Source organism: Thamnophis elegans, chromosome 11 (genome assembly GCF_009769535.1).
Source record: "Thamnophis elegans isolate rThaEle1 chromosome 11, rThaEle1.pri, whole genome shotgun sequence".
Classification (NCBI taxonomy): Eukaryota; Metazoa; Chordata; class Lepidosauria; order Squamata; family Colubridae; genus Thamnophis; species Thamnophis elegans.
Window position 1 is genome coordinate 17,508,931 of NC_045551.1, and position 19,624 is coordinate 17,528,554.

At 35.2% G+C, this 19,624-nt stretch overlaps 2 protein-coding genes across 10 annotated transcripts in view; one reads left to right on the forward strand and one right to left on the reverse strand.

Moving 5' to 3' along the window:
• The window catches only part of KLHL15 (kelch like family member 15), a 54,369-nt gene extending 43,943 nt beyond the window's left edge, over nt 1–10,426 (forward strand). For 8 of the 9 annotated variants that reach the window (XM_032226465.1, XM_032226463.1, XM_032226464.1 and 5 more), the window contains one exon: nt 6,133–8,149. In XM_032226465.1, the coding sequence (XP_032082356.1) occupies nt 6,133–7,242 (1,110 nt within the window). In that variant the 3' untranslated portion in view covers nt 7,243–8,149. Of the gene's footprint in view, nt 1–6,132; nt 8,150–8,352 lie in introns of those variants that run through there. The other variant, XM_032226471.1, reaches the window with a different exon arrangement.
• A 277-nt stretch (nt 10,427–10,703) lies between these two features.
• C11HXorf58 (chromosome 11 CXorf58 homolog) overlaps nt 10,704–19,624 on the reverse strand; it is a 78,516-nt gene continuing 69,595 nt past the window's right edge. The window contains exon 8 of the mRNA XM_032226078.1: nt 10,704–13,596. Within this exon, the coding sequence (XP_032081969.1) occupies nt 13,450–13,596 (147 nt within the window). The 3' untranslated portion in view covers nt 10,704–13,449. The remainder of the gene's footprint in view (nt 13,597–19,624) is intronic.

Consider the following 19,624-nt stretch of genomic DNA (forward strand, 5'->3'; position numbering starts at 1 on the left):
ATTCTCCCTGACAGGGTCTCTCTCAGCCAGGGGTCACTGATTCATCTGGATCTCCAGTGTCTCCATTTGACTGCTTGGCACTTGAGAGGGACATCCTGAGATGGGGCGAGTTCTCTGGGAGGGTTATCCGGACTATCCAGGCCTCCAGACACCAATCTACGAACCGGATCTGCAACATGACCTGGGTCACCTTCTGCAGATGGTGTATCAGGGGACACCTGGGCCCACTTTCAGTACCGCAGCTCCTGGACTTCCTCCAGGACAGACTGGATAGGGGTTTAGCATCCTTTGATGGCAGGCATCCCCTTTGTCTACAATTTTGACTAGTGAGGACAGACATCCCATTTCTCATCACCCGAGGTTGTGAGTTTCCTGAAGGGTGCAGCGAATCTGAGACCACCTATGGTGCATCATTACCCCACTTGGGACCTTACAGTTGTCCTGCACGTGCTCACCTCGGCACCTTTTGAGCTGCTGCATTCTGCTAGCCTGCAGCTACTTTCCCTTAAGGTGGCCTTTCTAATCGCTGTGACTTCGATAGGTGAATTTTGGAACTGGGGGACCTGTCAGTTCGGGAGCACCTATGCATTTTTTGGCCCAACACAGTCATCCAGATCTGTCTTTCCTCCCGAAGGTGAACTCATGGTTTCACAGAGTGCAGGAGATAATTTTTGCCCAGGAGCCACTGACCTTCTTGAATGGTGGGTGGCATACCTTAGACGTTCAGAGGGCGCTCCATCGTTATATGAAGAGGGCAACGTTATTTCGTCGGACGGAATAGCTCTTCATTTCCTTCCAGCCAGCCTCCATGGGGAAAAAGGTGTTCCCCTCTACCATCGGGCACTGGCTGAGGGCTTGCATAGCGATGGCTTATAAGCACCAAGCCCGTCGGGTTCCGAGACATATCACAGCTCATTCAACTCACAGCACAGCTACAGCAGCAGCTTGGGCCAGTTAGGTCTCTGTCGAAGAAATTTGTAGAGCAACTACCTGGGCTTCGCCATCGCCATTTATCAGGAACTACAAGCTGGATTTATTTACCTTGGTGGAAGCATCTTTTGGTCGGTGGATCCTACAGAGGGTGCATTCTTTGCAGCAGCCCCTGGACCAGTCAGTTTCCTGCCCGTGACGTTCTAAACCTGGGTATATCCCATGCTTGGATTCTCCAAGCAGTGCACAGGAGAAAGACCATTGGTCCTACCTGAACGGTTGCTCTCTGTGCACTGCAGGAGAATCCAACCCGCCCTGTTTGACTTTGGTCCAGTGTCAGGGTGTGACCAGCATCTTCATAATGAATGGCCTTCATCGAAAAAACTGGAGATAGTCTGACAGAGAAGGCGTGTCCAAAGCTTTCTTCTCTAAGCAGTCGGACAGAAGTTAACCTATGCTTGGATTCTCCCACAGTACACAGAAAACAACCATTCAGGTAGGACCAACAGTCTATTTCAAGTCCACTGAAGTTATGGCTCCTTGATTTTGGACATATTCTGTAAATCAGTCTGTTTGAGGTACCTTGGTTCAAAAATTATTGTCTTATGATGCACCATTTCACCATTTAAAAGTTAAGAGAATGACAGTTTTACCACATATTGATGTATGTGGAGAAATCATGACTTTTAAGATATTGCTGGCCTATGATTTCAGAAGTATTAACATACCTGAACTTTTGGAAGAGCTGCTGGAGTTTATAAACTAGCATATCTAAAGAGCTGTAAGCTTCCATATTCCGGTAATAGGTTTTATTAAAGCAAACTCTTCTTAAATATATCTTCTATCAATGCATAGTTATTTTACAGTTTTAATTAATACAGAGAACTTCTAAATTATCATGTAATCAAATATAAATTCTATATAGATAATCTTTGACTTACAATAGTTCGTTTACTGACTATTTGAAGCTATGACAGCACTAAAAAAAAGTGACATGATCATTTTTCACATGATCGTTGCAGCATCCCCATGGTCATGCAGTCAAAATTCAAACGCTTGACAACTGACTCAAATTTATGATGGATGCATTGTCCTGGGGTCATGTGATCACCTTTTGCAAACTTCTGATAAGCAAAGTCAATGGGGAAGCCAGATTAAGAGCAGTATTAGTAACTTAACTATAGTGATTCACTTAACAATATGACAAGAAAGGTTGTGAACTAGAGCAAAATTCATTTAACATGTCTCGCATATCAACAGAAAAATTTTGGCTCAGTTGTCATAAGTCGAGGACAAGCTGTACTTACTATTCAGCTGCCACTAATACACAAATATGATTTGTAAAATTGAAGTTATTTGAACTATAACAGTGTACTGTGAACTATAATAGAGAACTATAATAATATAAAGATGTGTCAATTGCCCTGTTTTAATATCTATAACTAATTGTGTCTGTTAAAATACGTAATACTAAAATTCATGTATATTTTGATAAAGGTATGAGTTCTTAATTGATGTAGTTGACATTAAAAGCACATTTTAAAGCAAAGGGAGTCTTTATTACTGTATTTTTATGTGTTTATATGTGAAGAAAACACACATACACACAACTTCTCTTAGATTATATATTTTGAGGTAAAAATGAAATAATTACATCCTAAGAAATCAAGCTGTAACCGATAGTATTACAAATATATTTTCCAACATTTAACTATAATGTTGAGTGTAAAAATATATTTAAAAATAAATATTATCGTTGCTGTGTATTGTAATCATTGGTTACAAATATTTGAATTCTTTAAAGAGCTGAACTTTAATTTGTTTTCCATTATATGATATTTGCTAATTGCATCATTCAATTTTAGATACTGTATTTATATCTGTTGCATCTTTTTGTATCCTGTTTTATTTTTTTTCTTAGTGCATTCATTTGTATCCATATTGTTGTCCTTCATCTCCTATCTGCAGTGTATACTTAGTCTCATTTGTGCAAGTAGTCCTCATTTAGTGTTTGCCCTGTTTAGTTAATATTCAAGATTATGACAGTGCTGAAACGTTAATTATATGATTGGTCCTTACACTTACAACCTTTGCAGGATCCCTGAAGTCACATGATTGAGATTCAGGCACTTCATTACTAGCAAGTGTTTACAACTGTCACAGCATACTACAATTACATGATTGTCATCTATACACATTTGGCTTCTAACAAACAAAATAGAGAATTTGGCAATAAAATTGCAAGTCTCAATCACATGATATCTCAGTTAAAGCATGTAATTTGCTTAATGACTATGGTGGAAGTGAGTTGATAACCCTGTAAAGGACCCATAAAGTTTTGTTTAAGAACTACATTACTTAACAAAGTGGTGGGTTCCAGATCCCATTGCAACCGGTACAGTGCAATGGGACCCAGCAGCCACCACATGAATAAGCGCAGCGCGCAGCTGCATCCTTACGTCCTGCGGCACTCCGCGACTCTCCAGCTGCTTGGCGGAGCATCGCGCAGGTGCCATACACTGCACGTGTGTGTGCAGATGGCCCATTTCATTCAAATACAGGTAAGGAACGAGGGCGGGTGGGTGGGCCTTCCGGAGCACCATACCAGAATGTTACCTGGTGCTCGTGGCAGGCACCGGTACGCCCGTACCGGGGCATAACGCCTGCAACCCACCACTGTTAACAATAGAATTGTGGGTCCCAATTACCATAATTATGCAAGGACTACCTGTAATAACTTTTTGTCCAGGGACTATGCCCATTTCTTTTCAAAATGCTTTGCTCTAGCACCATCTCTTTTATCCTAATTTGTTAAGTAAAAGGTATCTTCATATGCATGTTGTGAGTGGGGTGGTAAAGAAGAGGAATAAGGTGATAATGCTCAAGCTAATAGCTGGTAGCATTTAGACCTAGAATGACAATATAGAATTCTTAAACAAATAATGACAAATTAAAAGTTCCAGAGCCTTCATTGGCAAAATATAGAAGAAGGAAATGTTTCCTCTTTATGAAATGAGTACTGTTAAAGAAAGGAACTTGATATGGACAAACAAAACTGTTTTAAAGACTTATTACATTAATTGATTATTCATTTGCTTCTGTGTTCAGAGTTCATGTTTTATGAAGATAACAGGTAGCCTGTTATAGCAAGACCCATGTTGTAACTAATCACTTTATTATAATGATTCAAACTTTGATATAAATAATTTATGAAACTAAGTTCATTAATTGGTAAATAATCATTTTCATGGTGAAAACCAATAGGGATGTAACTTAACCCCTTATTTTTGAGGCTATCTTAAATATGGATGTTTAGAAACATAAGTGTTAAAACTAAGCTTTCCTTGTAACAGTACCTTTTGAAATTAAGTAGCCATGAATATCAAGTAGATGTTTATTTCAAAATCTCTTTTATTTAATGTAATTTACAAAAAAAAAACCTTACCAACTAAAATACATTTCTAGGTTGGTGGTCTCGATATGTTGTTAAGTAAGAAGATACGAGGTAGAGAAGCACTCTTGCACTAAGAAAGGTGTGTTGTATTAAAAACTAATTCATGAAAGTTGAAAATGAGAGTACATAATTCTCATTCATGTAATTGCTAGTAAATGAAGACTTTCTCCTATTTTTTATATAAAGAAAAATTAAATTTTAAAAAAATTAAAAATACAGATAGTCCTTATTTAACTATATTAATTGGGACATTGCAACTCTGTCACTAAGTGGACATGGTCATAAGTCGATATCATATGACTCTGCTGACTTATAACAGCAGTTGTGGTAGTTCCAGTTGCCATTGTTAGGTGAATTCCATCTTATAGTCATGTGATTGTTATTTGGCTTCCCATTGATGGAAACCGAAGATCACAAATGGCTATCATGAAACCATGGGATGATTCAATGTAATTACAAGACACCTATAATCACATGAAAAAAGCGATGCTGTGACAACCACAACTGTGAGGAACAGTTGTAAATCACATTCAGTACCTTTGTAATTTCAGATGGCCATTGACCAAGTGGTCATCGAATGAAGACTGCCTGAATTTTGCAGGGTCCTAATCAGTAACTATGTTGTTGAGTTAATGTAATATAATGTAATTGGAGAACCTGCTTAATATTAGACTAAACATTAATATTCTATAAAAAATAGAGCTTTGTGGAATTCAGTATTAGTATTAAGAATTCATTATTGGTGATGCTATGTTATTATGTTGAACTGCATAAGTGAACTAGTCAAATATAAGTTTGCATTTAGCTGATAAGGTATTTTTTGTATTTTAGTTTAGGGCCTGATAACTCCTGAATTAGAATCTGAAAGGCACGTTCAAAGGACTAGATACTTTAATTAGTTTCTTCTGTTGTATATTTTTATGGCCTTGGACAAATAGCTATTAAAAATGGAAAAAGGGACTTTCTTATTTATTGAAAGTATTGTATATAATGATATCAATGGTAAAAGGAGATAATTATGAAGAAGGCCAATCTAAAAATGTTACTTTAAAATATTCCTTAAAAAACAGTGTTGGGATCTGTCATACTGAAAATGAGAAAAAAGTTCAGTGTGGCCTATAACCACCTGAATTGTACAATTCTGAGTAATTTTGTTGAAGAGCAGCAAAGTAGAAGTGATACTGATTGATTAGATTACTTAAAAGCTCTTCTGGGTTATTATTTTAGCTAGTATTTGAAGTATTTGTTCCCTGGTTTCCCTTAATTCAGGAAATTAGCCAACTTATTTCTGAACCATTTTTCTATAAGATTTTCATGCTACATATAAAGTCATATATAGTTTGGAGCCTACATAGGACCACCTCTCCCTAACAGTTGCTGGCCTTTTCTCAAATGGGGCAGGTATTATGATAGGAAGGATCCCAGTATGAGGTATTCTTTGTAGCTCTGCCTACTTTGAAATACTCTGATGTAAGGATAGCCCTCACACTCATTGGCTTCTAGATGCAAGTGGAAATATGACCGTTCTTAAGTCCTGGGGTATAATTATAACTAGCAAGTGTATATTTGGTAAATTGAACATTATTTTTAGTATTAATTTGAGATTGGACTACTATTTAAATTATATTGACTTAAATTGCATGTTATGTGATAAATTCTGTAAGCTAGAATACCTAGAATCTGCTTAGTTTCAGAGGGTAGATGTATCTTGAAAATAAATATATATATATATTTTGCTCTATCCTTAGGTGAAAACTTCAGAATTTTATCGTTATTCCAGACAATTGCGGCATGAAGTGGAACAGGCTATGAATTACTTCCATAGTGTGCATCAACAACCTTTGATGGAAATTAAATCAAATCGCATTCGTTCTGCCAAACCCCAGACTGCAGTATTTAGAGGAATGATAGGACACAGCATGGTAAATAGCAAAATACTCCTCCTGCACAAGCCAAGGGTCTGGTGGGAGTTAGAAGGCCCACAAGTACCTTTGAGACCAGATTGCCTTGCTATTGTTAATAACTTTGTGTTCTTATTGGGTGGGGAAGAGTTGGGGCCCGATGGTGAATTTCATGCTTCCTCCAAGGTGTTCCGATATGATCCAAGGCAAAACTCTTGGTTGCGAATGGCAGATATGTCTGTGCCACGGTCAGAATTTGCTGTTGGTGTTATTGGAAGATACATCTATGCAGTAGCTGGAAGAACAAGAGATGAAACATTTTATTCAACTGAACGATATGATATTACAGAAGATAAGTGGGAATTTGTAGATCCTTATCCAGTCAATAAATATGGACATGAAGGAACTGTTCTTGGCAGCAAATTGTACATCACTGGTGGAATAACATCGTCTTCTACGTCCAAGCAGGTATGTGTATTTGATCCCAGTAAAGAAGGAACTGTGGAGCAGCGAACAAGGAGGACTCAAGTGGTGACTAATTGTTGGGAAAACAAATGCAAAATGAATTATGCAAGATGTTTTCACAAAATGCTTTCCTATAACGGCAAGCTTTATGTTTTTGGAGGTGTCTGTGTAATCCTGAGAGCCTCGTTTGAATCTCAAGGCTGCCCTTCTACAGAGGTTTACGATCCAGATACTGATCAATGGACAATTTTGGCTTCTATGCCAATTGGGAGAAGTGGCCATGGTGTGGCTGTTCTGGACAAGCAAATAATGGTTCTTGGAGGCCTTTGTTACAATGGTCACTACAGTGATTCAATTCTTACTTTTGATCCTGAAGATAATAAATGGAAAGAAGATGAATACCCAAGAATGCCCTGCAAACTGGATGGTTTACAAGTTTGTAGCCTACATTTTCCCGAATATGTGCTAGAACATGTTAGACGTTGTAGTTAAAATACTCAAGAAGAAAGTATCCATGAGAAAAGCAGAGTAAAGTAGAGAGAAATAAAGCAAATTAAATGTCATTGATTTGTGTAATATACATCTTAATACAGGAATGTATTTACAAAGTTTATTAAGAATAACTGCAGTTTCATAATAATTAATTTTTTTACATATTATATGGTCAGAGAAGAAAAAATAAAAGATGTTCTTCCATTTTATTTCTTGTAAAACCATAACAGATGCACACAAACACATGTCTCTGTAAACAAAAAATTGTGGTTCAAAAAGTGGTGGAACATACTCTTTTTGAAAGGTGGTTTAAAAGCAAATGTATTGTGGATTTTAATTCTTTAAACAGATGAAAATTTGGACATTCTTAATAGAACAGATTTTCTTCTAATATAGCAGTGCAATGGGCCTTTTGTTTTAAGTACATTATTTGTTTTTTCAATACTTCTTTTTCACTTTTATGCCCCCTGAACAAATTTGACACATCATCTATTGATATTGGTCACAATTTAAAATAGTTTTCTATTTTTATATGATTTTCCTTAATTTCATGCAATAGTTCATATTAGTCTTACAGAAAAATAAGTTTCTAAAAGTAATTTAAGTTTTTTAATGAAAATTCTAGACTGCCTTTGTTTTAATTGTTTGTGAATAAAATGTATGTATAAAGTAAGGTCAAAATGCATATTTTTATGTGCAGCTAAAAATCTATTTTTACTAATACACAGATATCAGCCATATCTGCAGAATTTTAGCTGTGATGGTATCCTTTCATATATACATTCATTGGATAATTGAAAACGTCATTCTCATTAATGTACATGTTGACTGATGGAGTAATATTTGAACTCCTTTTAATGCAAATAAGGAAGAAAGTGTGTGTAATTTTATCTTCTTAATGCTTTGCCCTGAAATACCTAACATAAATGTGTATAATAAGCATAAAGTCTGTTCTTTATGAGCAGATAATTTTCTCCAGGTATTATCAGCTATTGGCAAAACCATTTCCTTGCACTGATTAAGCTGTTGTACTTAAAAACAGAGATTTGACTGACTCAGCATTATTTCAGCAAACTTAAAAATATTACTGGCTTCTCTATTTCTGAATAGGGTGGCTGGCAGCGGAAGGATCCTGTATCCCTTGAAATTTTGTTGAACCCAACCTCAGTCAGCAAGGCCAGTTGGCAAAATTTGGAGTTCCCACCTCTGGACAATAAGATGTTGTTAAAAGCACTCTCTAAATATGTGGACACATGTCTGAAAATGAGTGATATCCCTCAATCTGAATAGAACTTTGAATTGACACTGAACTTTCATTATCTCTTTAAAGTAATTTGGAAATGTGAAAAATAATAGCTGACAATTTGAAACTTGTTGACTCTAGGCAGACTGCTGAAATGGTTTCATGAGATTCAATGCCCATGTAAAACATAAAGATATAAGCTGCACAATTTTATTTTAGCATTTTGGGAACCTCTATATAACAACATGCTATATTCTTGGAATTTATGCATGTGATAAGTTCCCAATTTTTGTTGTTAAACAGCAACATACTTGACTGAAGCAAATATATAATTGTTCTTTCCAAGCTTTTCTCTCTGAAAGCTAAATTAATGGGGCAATATTACTTTGTGATTATCTCAAAGATCAAAAGTATAAATTACCCCTGTAATAATATGCTATGTTTACTGAGATGTTATTAAAAATGGTAGGCCAAATTTTCTCATTAGTTACTTGCACACAGACAAATTTGAATGTTCATAAATTGCATATGTTTCTGAAAAAAGCATCATACTACACAAAATCAAATGCATGTTAAATCAAAAGTGATCCTCTTGTTTGTGTAACTTATGTTTACTACTTTTAATGTACACATTGGACAGTTATTAACCTTATTAAGATGCAACCAAAGCTTAATTCTGTAACTGACAACATAATAAGATAAGAGAATGTATTTGCTAGGGAAAATATAGCAGAAAAAATTATTTTGTTCTGTTTTAAGACAAACTACCCTGCTGGGATTCAGTTTTGAAGGCATATCAGTTGGTATATACTGGCAGTAGTTCCTGAATGAATAAAAGAATTCTGATCTTTTATTCATAAAATAAAAGCAGCATACTAATGTTTATATATACACATTCATCCATTATTTCTCCTATTTTCCTATAGACCTATCCATTTTTATATTAGTATATAAAATATAATATATAAACAGGAAATTGTAAATGAGCTTAATTCACAGCATGTTTCAAAATGTGACTTATAACTTCTCACATCCCATTTTAAGAACTTGTGTTGCCACAGGAACATAATCTCTCAAAATAAGTATAGAGTTTTTCAGTAACTTGAATTTTTGCTCACCATAAAATTTACTTCTATTTAGCCTATTCATTAGACTAAAATTAACTAATTCTAGAAGTGTTTGTGATAGGATAAGGTCAGATAAAAATGGAAGTGAATTTTTTCCAAGTACGTTAAAGAGCCATTTTTGTATAATGTTAATTATTAAACACTTAGTATTGCTGCTTCACTATGGTTGTTATGAGATCAAAAACTTCTGGCTATAGAGAATGAGAGTTTTTGTTTACATCTAACTTGGGGGGAATCATTAGCTTAGGTTTAAGCAATGGTTTACCTGCCTGGCTTTCAAGTAATATTTGAATATTGATAGCTTTAATCTCTTGTAAAGTTAATTTGATAGACCCGTTTATAGAGATTCCCAGTCATTCAGGTCATGGTTGTCTCAAAGGTGCTTTTTTCAATACTTGTCCAATTGCCTCTTGGGGGAAAAAAAAACACCTTTGGGAGAATTTGACAGTCCCCTTGCAATTGTATCTCAAAGGGCTTTTAAGGCCAAGGTCTTCACTACTAATGTAGAAAATGTTTTTTTTTAATAAAGTGTATCAATATGTGTCTATCCATGCAGACAGACACATATTGATAAATGTTGATAAATTAAAGGCAATTTTACTCTAGGAGTGCTTTTAAAACAGAATCCTCCACAGCCAAGTTTATATGCTATGTAGTCTGATCAATACCTAAATCATCCTGGGTATCATATAGAAGAGTTTTAAAAAATAATTTACCACTGAGACAATAGTAAAATTATGAAATATATTAATAGATATAGCAATAGCACTTATATATACCACTACACAGTGCTTTACAGTCGTCTCTAAGTGGTTTACAGAGTCAGCATATTGCCCCCAACAATCTGGGTCCTCATTTTACTAACCTCGGAAGGATGGGAGGCTGATTCAACCTTGAGCTTGGTGAGATTTGAACTGCCAAATTGCAGCAGAAATAGCCTGCAGTACTGCATTCTAACCACTGCACACATATAGACCCCAGCTCTGTTACATTATGAATTGCTTTCTCAATTATAGTAAGTTATCTGAAAAGGCACATTAAATGTAATGGGACAATGGTGCTTGTGCTTTTTTAATTTCTCTTCCATTGTAATACAAAAGTCTGGTTGTTTATATACTTGATGGAAAGTTAGCTCAAATGAGTTACTGAACCAATACTTAAAGTTAGCCTTCTTAAGATGTGAGACCCGAGTTTTTCAATCTTGCTGTTGCATAAAAACGCAATTTAGCTATCTTAATGTGAATTTTGATTTTGTTTCTTTGATTAAAAAGCAAATATTCTTCATCTTATAAATGTCAGATGATTTCTAACCTATTATGTATCTTCCTGTGGTTCACAATACTCTTCTGAATTGTACTTTCTTGACATTCCTATGCATATGAAGGTAGCTTAAGTTTATAAGAGAAAAGAATGTAGGAATATTTGTCACAACTATAATTTAAGTGTATTTAAAATATAGCTTACTCAACTTACACTGAACTTTGGACAGTTCCCAAATTGTTGATCCATGCTTTCCTAAAAAGCTCACTGTTTAGTTTAAACCATTTCATCTCATTGATAATTAAAATGCCAACTAGTGCCAAAATGGAAGAGGAAGGACACATGAACGTTTTAGAGGATTTTAGACATAATGCACTACACTAAGGCCTGTTCATTTCGCTTGGGAATCTGTATAAACACTTGGTGGTGTTAAGAAAAAAAACTTTATTCTTAAGAAGAAATGTCTCTCCAAAAACTCTAGTCTCTTGCATTAATGAATGTTTACATGTGCTTTATAAATTATTTTTTTTAAATAAATTACTCTAGAAAGCCTATTCTTACATTTTATTTTAAGACATCTCCATGTTCATATAACTTATGAGAATACTATTTTCTATACTATTTTAGTGGAAAAAAGTAGTACAACTAAAAGAGAAGGCTACCATATGAAAAAAAAATCAGACACCAAATAAAAACTTAAAGCATGATTTGTATTGTCCATTTCTTATACTAAGTTAGTACTAGAAGAAAGGTTGTCACATGCAAAACCATAACAACCACTAGGCTAATCTCATCACTGCTCATTTTTTATTGATATCATAAAGTGGCTGAGTGAAAATTCTGAATTTTCTTATCACATAAAATACTGATATTCTGAAGAAATTGAATTAAAGAATAAAATTCCATTTCTAAAGCAAGAATATTTATACATAATTCAAGAATATATCTGTTACTATCAGTAGAAAAGGAAACAAGGCCCAATACCTGAAAACAAAACTTGTTTAAAGTTCCATAACTAGAAAATGATTTCTCTCAATTTTATGATACCATATTATTACAGGATTTATTCAACTTTGGGGGGAAAGGGGACAGCGACATACATTTGAATAAAAATCAGGACCAGTCATTCTGTATTAAATTAATAAGTCTTAATTAGGATTAAATTTCATATGTAAGTTTTATAAATAGAACTTCAAATACTATGCCAAATTCTGAGAATATGTTAGTAACAATAGTTGGATAAGTTGCTGTTGCAGGATGGTTATGCATAATCCAATGCTGCTTTTCAACATATCTAATAAAATGTTTGCATGTCAATTTGAGTTACCTTTGAATTGTGCTAAAATAAATTGGAATACTTTATTCAAATATGCACTGTGCAGTTCTAATAATTTACCTGAAGCAGTTGTGAAACTGCAATTTTTTAATATTCTTAAAAACATTTCTTTCTACTTCTTTGTAAATGTTATTCCAACTCATCCTGTGAATGCATTATGTTCAGACATGCATATATGCTGTTCTGTTTTTAAGCAAGGTGTAAAAATTGTATATAAATAAGAATGTAAATAAAATATTTTTAATTTTCGCTAGTTTTTTCCATTTTTTGTTCCTTTTCAATTATTAAGTCTGCTTCACATTCTTAAAGTCATATGTATTAGCATACTTGTGAAAGTACTCAGCTGAGCCAAAATGCAAATAGAACAATTGGGACCAGTTGTAAATTTTAACAATGTTATGAAATTTAAATACTTTAGAGCCTTAATAACTTTGATGGGAAAAGTAAAGAAGCTATACTTTTTTCTTTGAAAGCAATATTTTAAAGTACTTAGCTTTGTCTGATGTCCATTAATATGCTAAAACTATTGTGGCTATGTAAAGCATTTAAAAGAATGGTTCATAAATGTGTAACAGCCAATTTTACTAAATTTTTATAGCACCCTTATTGATTGAAGAAATTAACCTTTCTTCAAAGCATAAAACTAGTGACAGTCTTTGCAAGGTTGATGCGGCTGTTTTGAAAGCTGCTCACAGTTACCTCAGATGATAAGTTTATCTGGAGTGTATTGTCAGTCTTGCCTTTGGTGTGATGGGCAGTCATACAAATTTGATTTTAAAAAATAGATAAGCATGAAAACTCAATGTTTTCCTGGTAGACTGAATGGAAGAGTGATTGTGCAGGTATACAGAAACAATTGAAAAGAACTTTTGAAGCAGCTGTGTAAATCTTCACGTGTTTCCTTTATATTAATGCATATTGGGAAGCATCTCTTTAGTTACCTTTAGTATTTATCAACCTCTTCCTATTATTTTCCATCTAGATGCCTCAAGTATTACTAGCAACAGATGCACATTGGCAACATTACTTTATTCTTCTCACATAACATCACATCTTTCTATCAACAGTAACTCGTTTTGTTAGGAATTTCCTGAAGCCAGAGAATTGTGTATATTCATCTTCTATGGCTATGTCTGCAAAAAGAGCAAACAAAACTACATGGGGGAAAACAATTTCAACTGTTGTTGCAACTATATGATAGAAATGGTGGAGACATGAACAAAAAATACATTTAACTCTGATTAATCTTCCCAAATATCTTCAGTTCGGAGTGCTCTGGCCCAATCATAAAGCCTTACTGCTTCTTGCTCCCAATCTTCATTAGAAAATTGATTTTCTGGTCCTGGATCCCCAGCTGAATGATCACTCAAAGAAGGACTGCTTAAGTCCTAAAAAACAAAAAAAACAAAACAGCAAACAATTTGAAAGTGAAATTTAATGTTATACATTTTAAACTAAATTCTTGTTTTGCAGAGATTTTTAATACAAATGCAGCTATAGTTTGAACCGGGGTGTCAAACTCAGTTTCATTGAGGGTCACATGAGGGTTGTGTTTGACCTCAGGGGGGCTGGGGGGCATGGCCAGCTGGATGTCACTCATTAAGGCTATGTTTCTGGCCGCGACAGCCTCCTACAGCCCTCTGCCAGCTAAAATGGAGTTCCGGGAGTATGTGCATGGCCCACCCAGGCTGTGTTTTTGGCCGCAATGGATTCCTGCAGCCCTCTGCCAGCAAAAACAGAACTCGTAGAGGCCACATGCAGCCTACCCTGGTTTCGTTTTCACTGGCAGCGGTACCATGGATTGGTCCTTCGCTGTTTCCAGGGCAGGCCTGCAGACCAGATCTAAGCAACCTGTGGGCCGGATCCAGCCCGCCGGTCTTCAGTTTGACACCCGTGATCTTGAGATTTATAATGTAATTGTAGCTTTTCAATATTTCAACCAAAACTAAGCACATTTCTTCTCAAAATTAAGCATTCTTTGAGCAATCTATCCTTGGACAAACAGTATTATTTGACATAAAATTCATATGCCCACTGCAGCTCTGGAATTAGATTCTTAATATCCAAACAAAGCACTACTATAGGTGTGTGTTTCATATGGCTCACATGAACAGAAGGAAGATAGGCAATTGTTGGCTTAAAATGGAGCTGTGAGCAATGTTCTGAACCACTGCTCAACTTTTCCCACAAACAGCTTCTCTTATCTATTTTTTTTAATCGAAAATTTTAAAAAAGCGTTTACAAATATTTACCTCCCCTCCCCCAGCCTTCCCGCCCAAACCCAACCCCCCCACATTCCCCCCCCCCGGGCTTCCCAGAGCAAATAAAGGATATAAATCTTTAACAAGCATATTCTACAATAAACTAAAAGAAAGTTAGTATCATCTTTCATTTGTGCTTTAACTCCTCTTTTGTTAGGGTAACTCTAAACACATTATCTCATTCCTTGCTTTTTTAGTCATAAACTATCTGGAATTTCTTAGTCCCGTATTTATTTTGAATATAGTCAATCCATCTTATCCAGTCCATTGTATATTTCTCATCTGAGTGATCCTTAAGATATGCTGATATTTTAGCCATCTCTGCTAACTTTGTTACTTTTAATGTCCATTCTTGAATAGTAGGCAAATCTTCCTTCTTCCAGTATTGCGCCACCAACAGTCTTGCTGCCGTTGTTAAGTACAAAATCAAGTTAGTCTCTATAACAGCACAAACAGTAGTTATACCTAACAAGAATAACTGAGGGGTAAACTTTATCCTCTTTTTAAAAATATTTTGCATAATCCACCATATTTTTATCCAGAATGCTTTAACTTTTTTACAAGTCCACTATATATGGTAATATGTAGACTCAACACAATCACATCTCCAGCATTTAGGTTGTAAATTCGGATACATGCAAGCCAGTTTTTTAGGGTCTAAATGCCATCTATAAAACATCTTATAAAAACTCTCTCTCAGATTTTGGGCTTGCGTGAATTTTACATTTCTTACCCATATCTTTTCCCAGGTATCCAGCATTATTGGTTCTTCAAAATTTTGTGCCACTTTGTCATACATTCTTTAACTAATTCTGTTTCAGAATCCATTTCTATTAATACATTGTATAACCTTTTTATATGCATTTGACTTTGATCCCTAATTTGTTTTAGTAGATTGTCCTCATTTTGCATAATACCAATTTTCTGATCTTTTTTCCATCTGGCCTGTAACTGTCCATACTGAAATCATGTTTGGATTGCCTTTTCCTCTTTTAGTACATTCAAGGGTTTTAACTGTAATGCACCTCTTTCTATAGTAAGAAGTTTTCTATATGTGGTTACATCCTGTTTTTGTGCTATACTTATGTTTGCATGTCTGGGAATTGCCCACATAGGTATCTTATCGTTTAGTTTGTATTGATATTTTTTCCAGACACGCAATAGAGCATTCCTTAAAATATGACTTTTAAAATTCTTATTCACCTTCTTGTCATATATCAGATAAGCATGCCAACCGTATACCAAATCATGCCCTTCGATATTAAGTATTCTATCCTCTGTTGAATTGATCCAGTCATTGATTATTGATAAAACTACTGCTTCGTAGTATAGTTTTAAATTTGGCATTTTCAAGTCTCCTCTCTCACATACATCTTGCATTATTTTAAGTTTTATTCTCGGCTTTTTCCCTGCCCATACAAATTTCTTAATACCCTTCTGCCATTCAAGCAAATTTGCGTCTTTTTTAAGTATTGGTATCATTTGAAAAAGAAATAGGAACTTAAGCAAGACATTCATGTTCACTGCTGCTATTCTTCCCAGCATAGATAATTGTAGTTTTTCCCAATTTTTCATCTCTGCCCATATACTGTGTCATAGTGGCTCATAATTATTCTTATATAGTTTCCCGTTTGGCGTTGAGATGTAAACTCCTAGATATTTAACCTTTTTAACTATTTCACATCCTGCTATTTTTTCTAAATCTTCCCTTTGATTAGTGTTCATATTTTTAACTAGCATTTTTGTTTTTCCTAGGTTTATTTTAAACCCAGATACTTGGCCATATTGATTAATCATATTCATTAAAACTTTGATAGATTTCCCTGGTTGAATTAAAGTTATAACCAAGTCATCCACAAATGCCCGTAGTCTATATTCTTGATGCCTAATCTTGATTCCCTGTAAATCATCTGACCCCTGTATTTTATTCAGCAATAATTCCAAGGTTATAATAAACAATAATGGTGATAGGGGGCAACCCTGTCTTGTACCTTTCTCGATTTTAAATGGTTCTGTTAAACTTCCATTGACTATAATTTGCGCTGTTTGTTCCTGATATATTGCTTTGATTGATTGTAGAAAATACTCTCCTATTTGCATCTTTTGCATTGTTTTAATTAAAAATTGCCAATTCACTCGATCAAAGGCTTTCTCGGCATCTAGAAATATAAGCACTGCAGGGATTTGGTTATTCTTTCCCAAATATTCCAGTATATTAACAATTTGTCTTACATTACTTCTCATTTGTCTCCCTTGTATAAAACCGGTTTGATCATTATGAATCAGTTGCTGAGTAACCAACATTAACCTATTCGCTAATATTTTTGTAAAATTTTTATAATCTATATTGAGTAGTGATACAGGTCTATAATTTTTTTGGTTGACTAAGATCTTGATCTTCTTTAGGTATCAAAGATATGAAAGCTGTCTTCCAAGGTGGAGTACTTTTCCTTCCACTTGGATTTTATTAAATAATTCCTTAAGGGGTTCTACCATTTCTAATTGTAAGTTTTTGTAATAAACCGCTGTCAAACCATCTGTACTCAGTGCTTTCCCAGCCTTTAACTGTTTAATTACCTGGAGGATTTCCTCCGAGGTTATTGGTTGATTCAATATCTCCCTCTGCTCCTCCTTGACTATTGGTATTTTTTTTTGTCCAAGTATCTATCTATATCTAAGCCTTGTATTTTATCACCTGTGTACAATCCTGTAAAAAATTCAAGGAAGGCCTTTTTAATCATATCCTGTTGATAAACTTCTTTCCCTTTATAATATATTTTCGGTATATTACGAGATTTTTGTTTCTTCCTGGTCAAATATGCTAACCATCTACCTGGTTTATTTGCATTACAGAAAGTATTATGTTTTGCATATAACAAATTAGTAGCCACCTGATCTGACATCAGCATATTAAATTGCGCTCGTAATAGTGTAATTGCATCTTTAATCTTCTTATCGCCTGTTCTTTCTTCCTAATCTCTTCCTCTAGTTCCTTTCTTTTTTCCCCCTGTCTTCGTCTATATAACTTATTTAAATTTATTAGGACTCCTCGCATGTACGTTTTACTTGCATCCCAAACAATTTCCATAGATGTATCCTTATTCATGTTATAAACAAAATATTCTCTCAACAGTTTTTTACATTCATTAACATTTTTCTCATATCTAAATAAATTTTCATTTAATCTCCAACACCTTCTAGATTCTTTCCCAAATTCCAATTCCATCCAAACCGGGTTATGATCTGTTAAGGCTCTGGAACATATCTTCATCTTCTTTACCCTAGAAAGCAAATCAGTTGTTGTTAATATAAAATCAATCCTGGAAAAAGATTGATGTCTGTCAGAAAAGAATGTAAAGTCTTGTTCTCTTGCATTTCTTTCTCACCAGATATCTCTTAGCTCCATATCATCCATCAAAAGACTTAGGTAGTTTCGCTCGCGTTTGGATGTTTTGCAGGAGACCCTTCTTATCTTTCTTGGTGTCCAAAACTTCATTCCAATCATCCATTAATGTGCAAGATCTATAGTCCCATTGTATTAACTTAGTATGGAGCATTTTGTAAAATTTGTCTTGTTGTTGATTGGGAGCATATATTCCCATTAAAAGTATCTTTTTCCCTTCTAATACAAGTTCTATTGCAATATATCTTCCTTGGGAGTCTGCTTCAATTAGTTCGGCTTTCATGTCCTTTCTTAGGTATATAACTATACCGTTTTTCTTCTCTGAGGCGGAGGCTACTAAGCGTTGTCCAAGTCTTGCATTCATCAAATATTTCTGGTCAATTGTTCTAATATGTGTCTCTTGCAGGCAAATTATATCATTCTTAAATTGTTTCAAATAATGGTATATTTTCTTCCTTTTCTGTGGTGAATTTAAGCCATTGACGTTCCAAGTTAAGAATGTAATTGTCATCTTTAGCTCCATGAAGCTTTTTAAGAGCCATCTGGAAATCCTGAAGTTTGGCTTTCGGCCTGGCTCCTCCCACCGCTTCTGAGCTAGAATCTGTAGCTTCTTTAGCTGTTGCGTAAGTTTGTTGCAAAACTTGTTGCTTCTTTAACTCTTGTTCCATACACCTGGTGACCACACAGGTTTGTCTTTGCTCCTTCGCTCCTTCTAGTTCCAGCAGAGGTATCCGAACTTGGTCCACCAATAATGATCCTTGGGTATCTTGCTGTCTGTTCTGCCCTTCTTGCTCTCTTTCTCTAGGTCCTGGAGGGGGGGGGGGGGAAATGTCCAGCCTTCAGTATATTGCTGTAAAAATCTTTAGCCTTCCGTACTGAGTTAAGACAATATCTTTGTCTCAGGTAGTTGACCACTAATCCGGCTGGAGCTTCCCATCTGAACTGTAACTGACGGTTTTTGAGTTCATCCACTAAGAAGACATAGTCTTTTCTAGATCTCAACGTTTTGGGTGGTATTTCCTTGAAAACTATCACCTCCTGGCCCCCAGTTTGCAACTTGGTTTTATAGGACTCTTGTAATATCAAATTCCTCATGTCCCTTGTGGCAAAGTACACCACAATGTCCTTTGGAAGTTGTTTCTGTCTGGCAAGCCATGAATTAACACGATATAGCTTGTCAATTTGCCAGTCAAAGTCCTCTCCTGGCCGTCCCATCAGTTGATCAAAAGCTTCTGAGAAAATCTCCTTCAGATTTTCTTGGTTTTTCTCTTTAAGGCCCCTTATTCTTAAAGCAAATTTCATCTGTCTATACTGCAACATTGTAATTTCATTTTCTGCATTATCAACCTTGCCTTGAACCACATCCATTTTCATTACCAAGTTAATATTGGAATCACTAAGATCTTCAGTTTATCCTCCATTCCTGATACGTAGCCAGATAAGCATTTAAAAGCATCTAAAACATCTTATCTAATTTCTTGATTATGGATCTGGACCAAACCCAAGACTTCTTCTGACATCTCCTTAAAAGCAACAGAAATATTTTCCTGTATTTTAATTTCCATCGCGGCTGCATGATCTTTTAAAGCATCATTTAATACTTTTTGCAATATTTCTTGAGTCAAAGGTTCCCCAGCAGGAGGGGTGTTGAGGAGGCAACAATGACTGTAATTTAGTTGTCAGAGCAGGTGAATTCCCTGCGTTCTTCGAGGTGATAGGTGGTTTAACTTGCTTAGAAGCCATCCTCAGTTA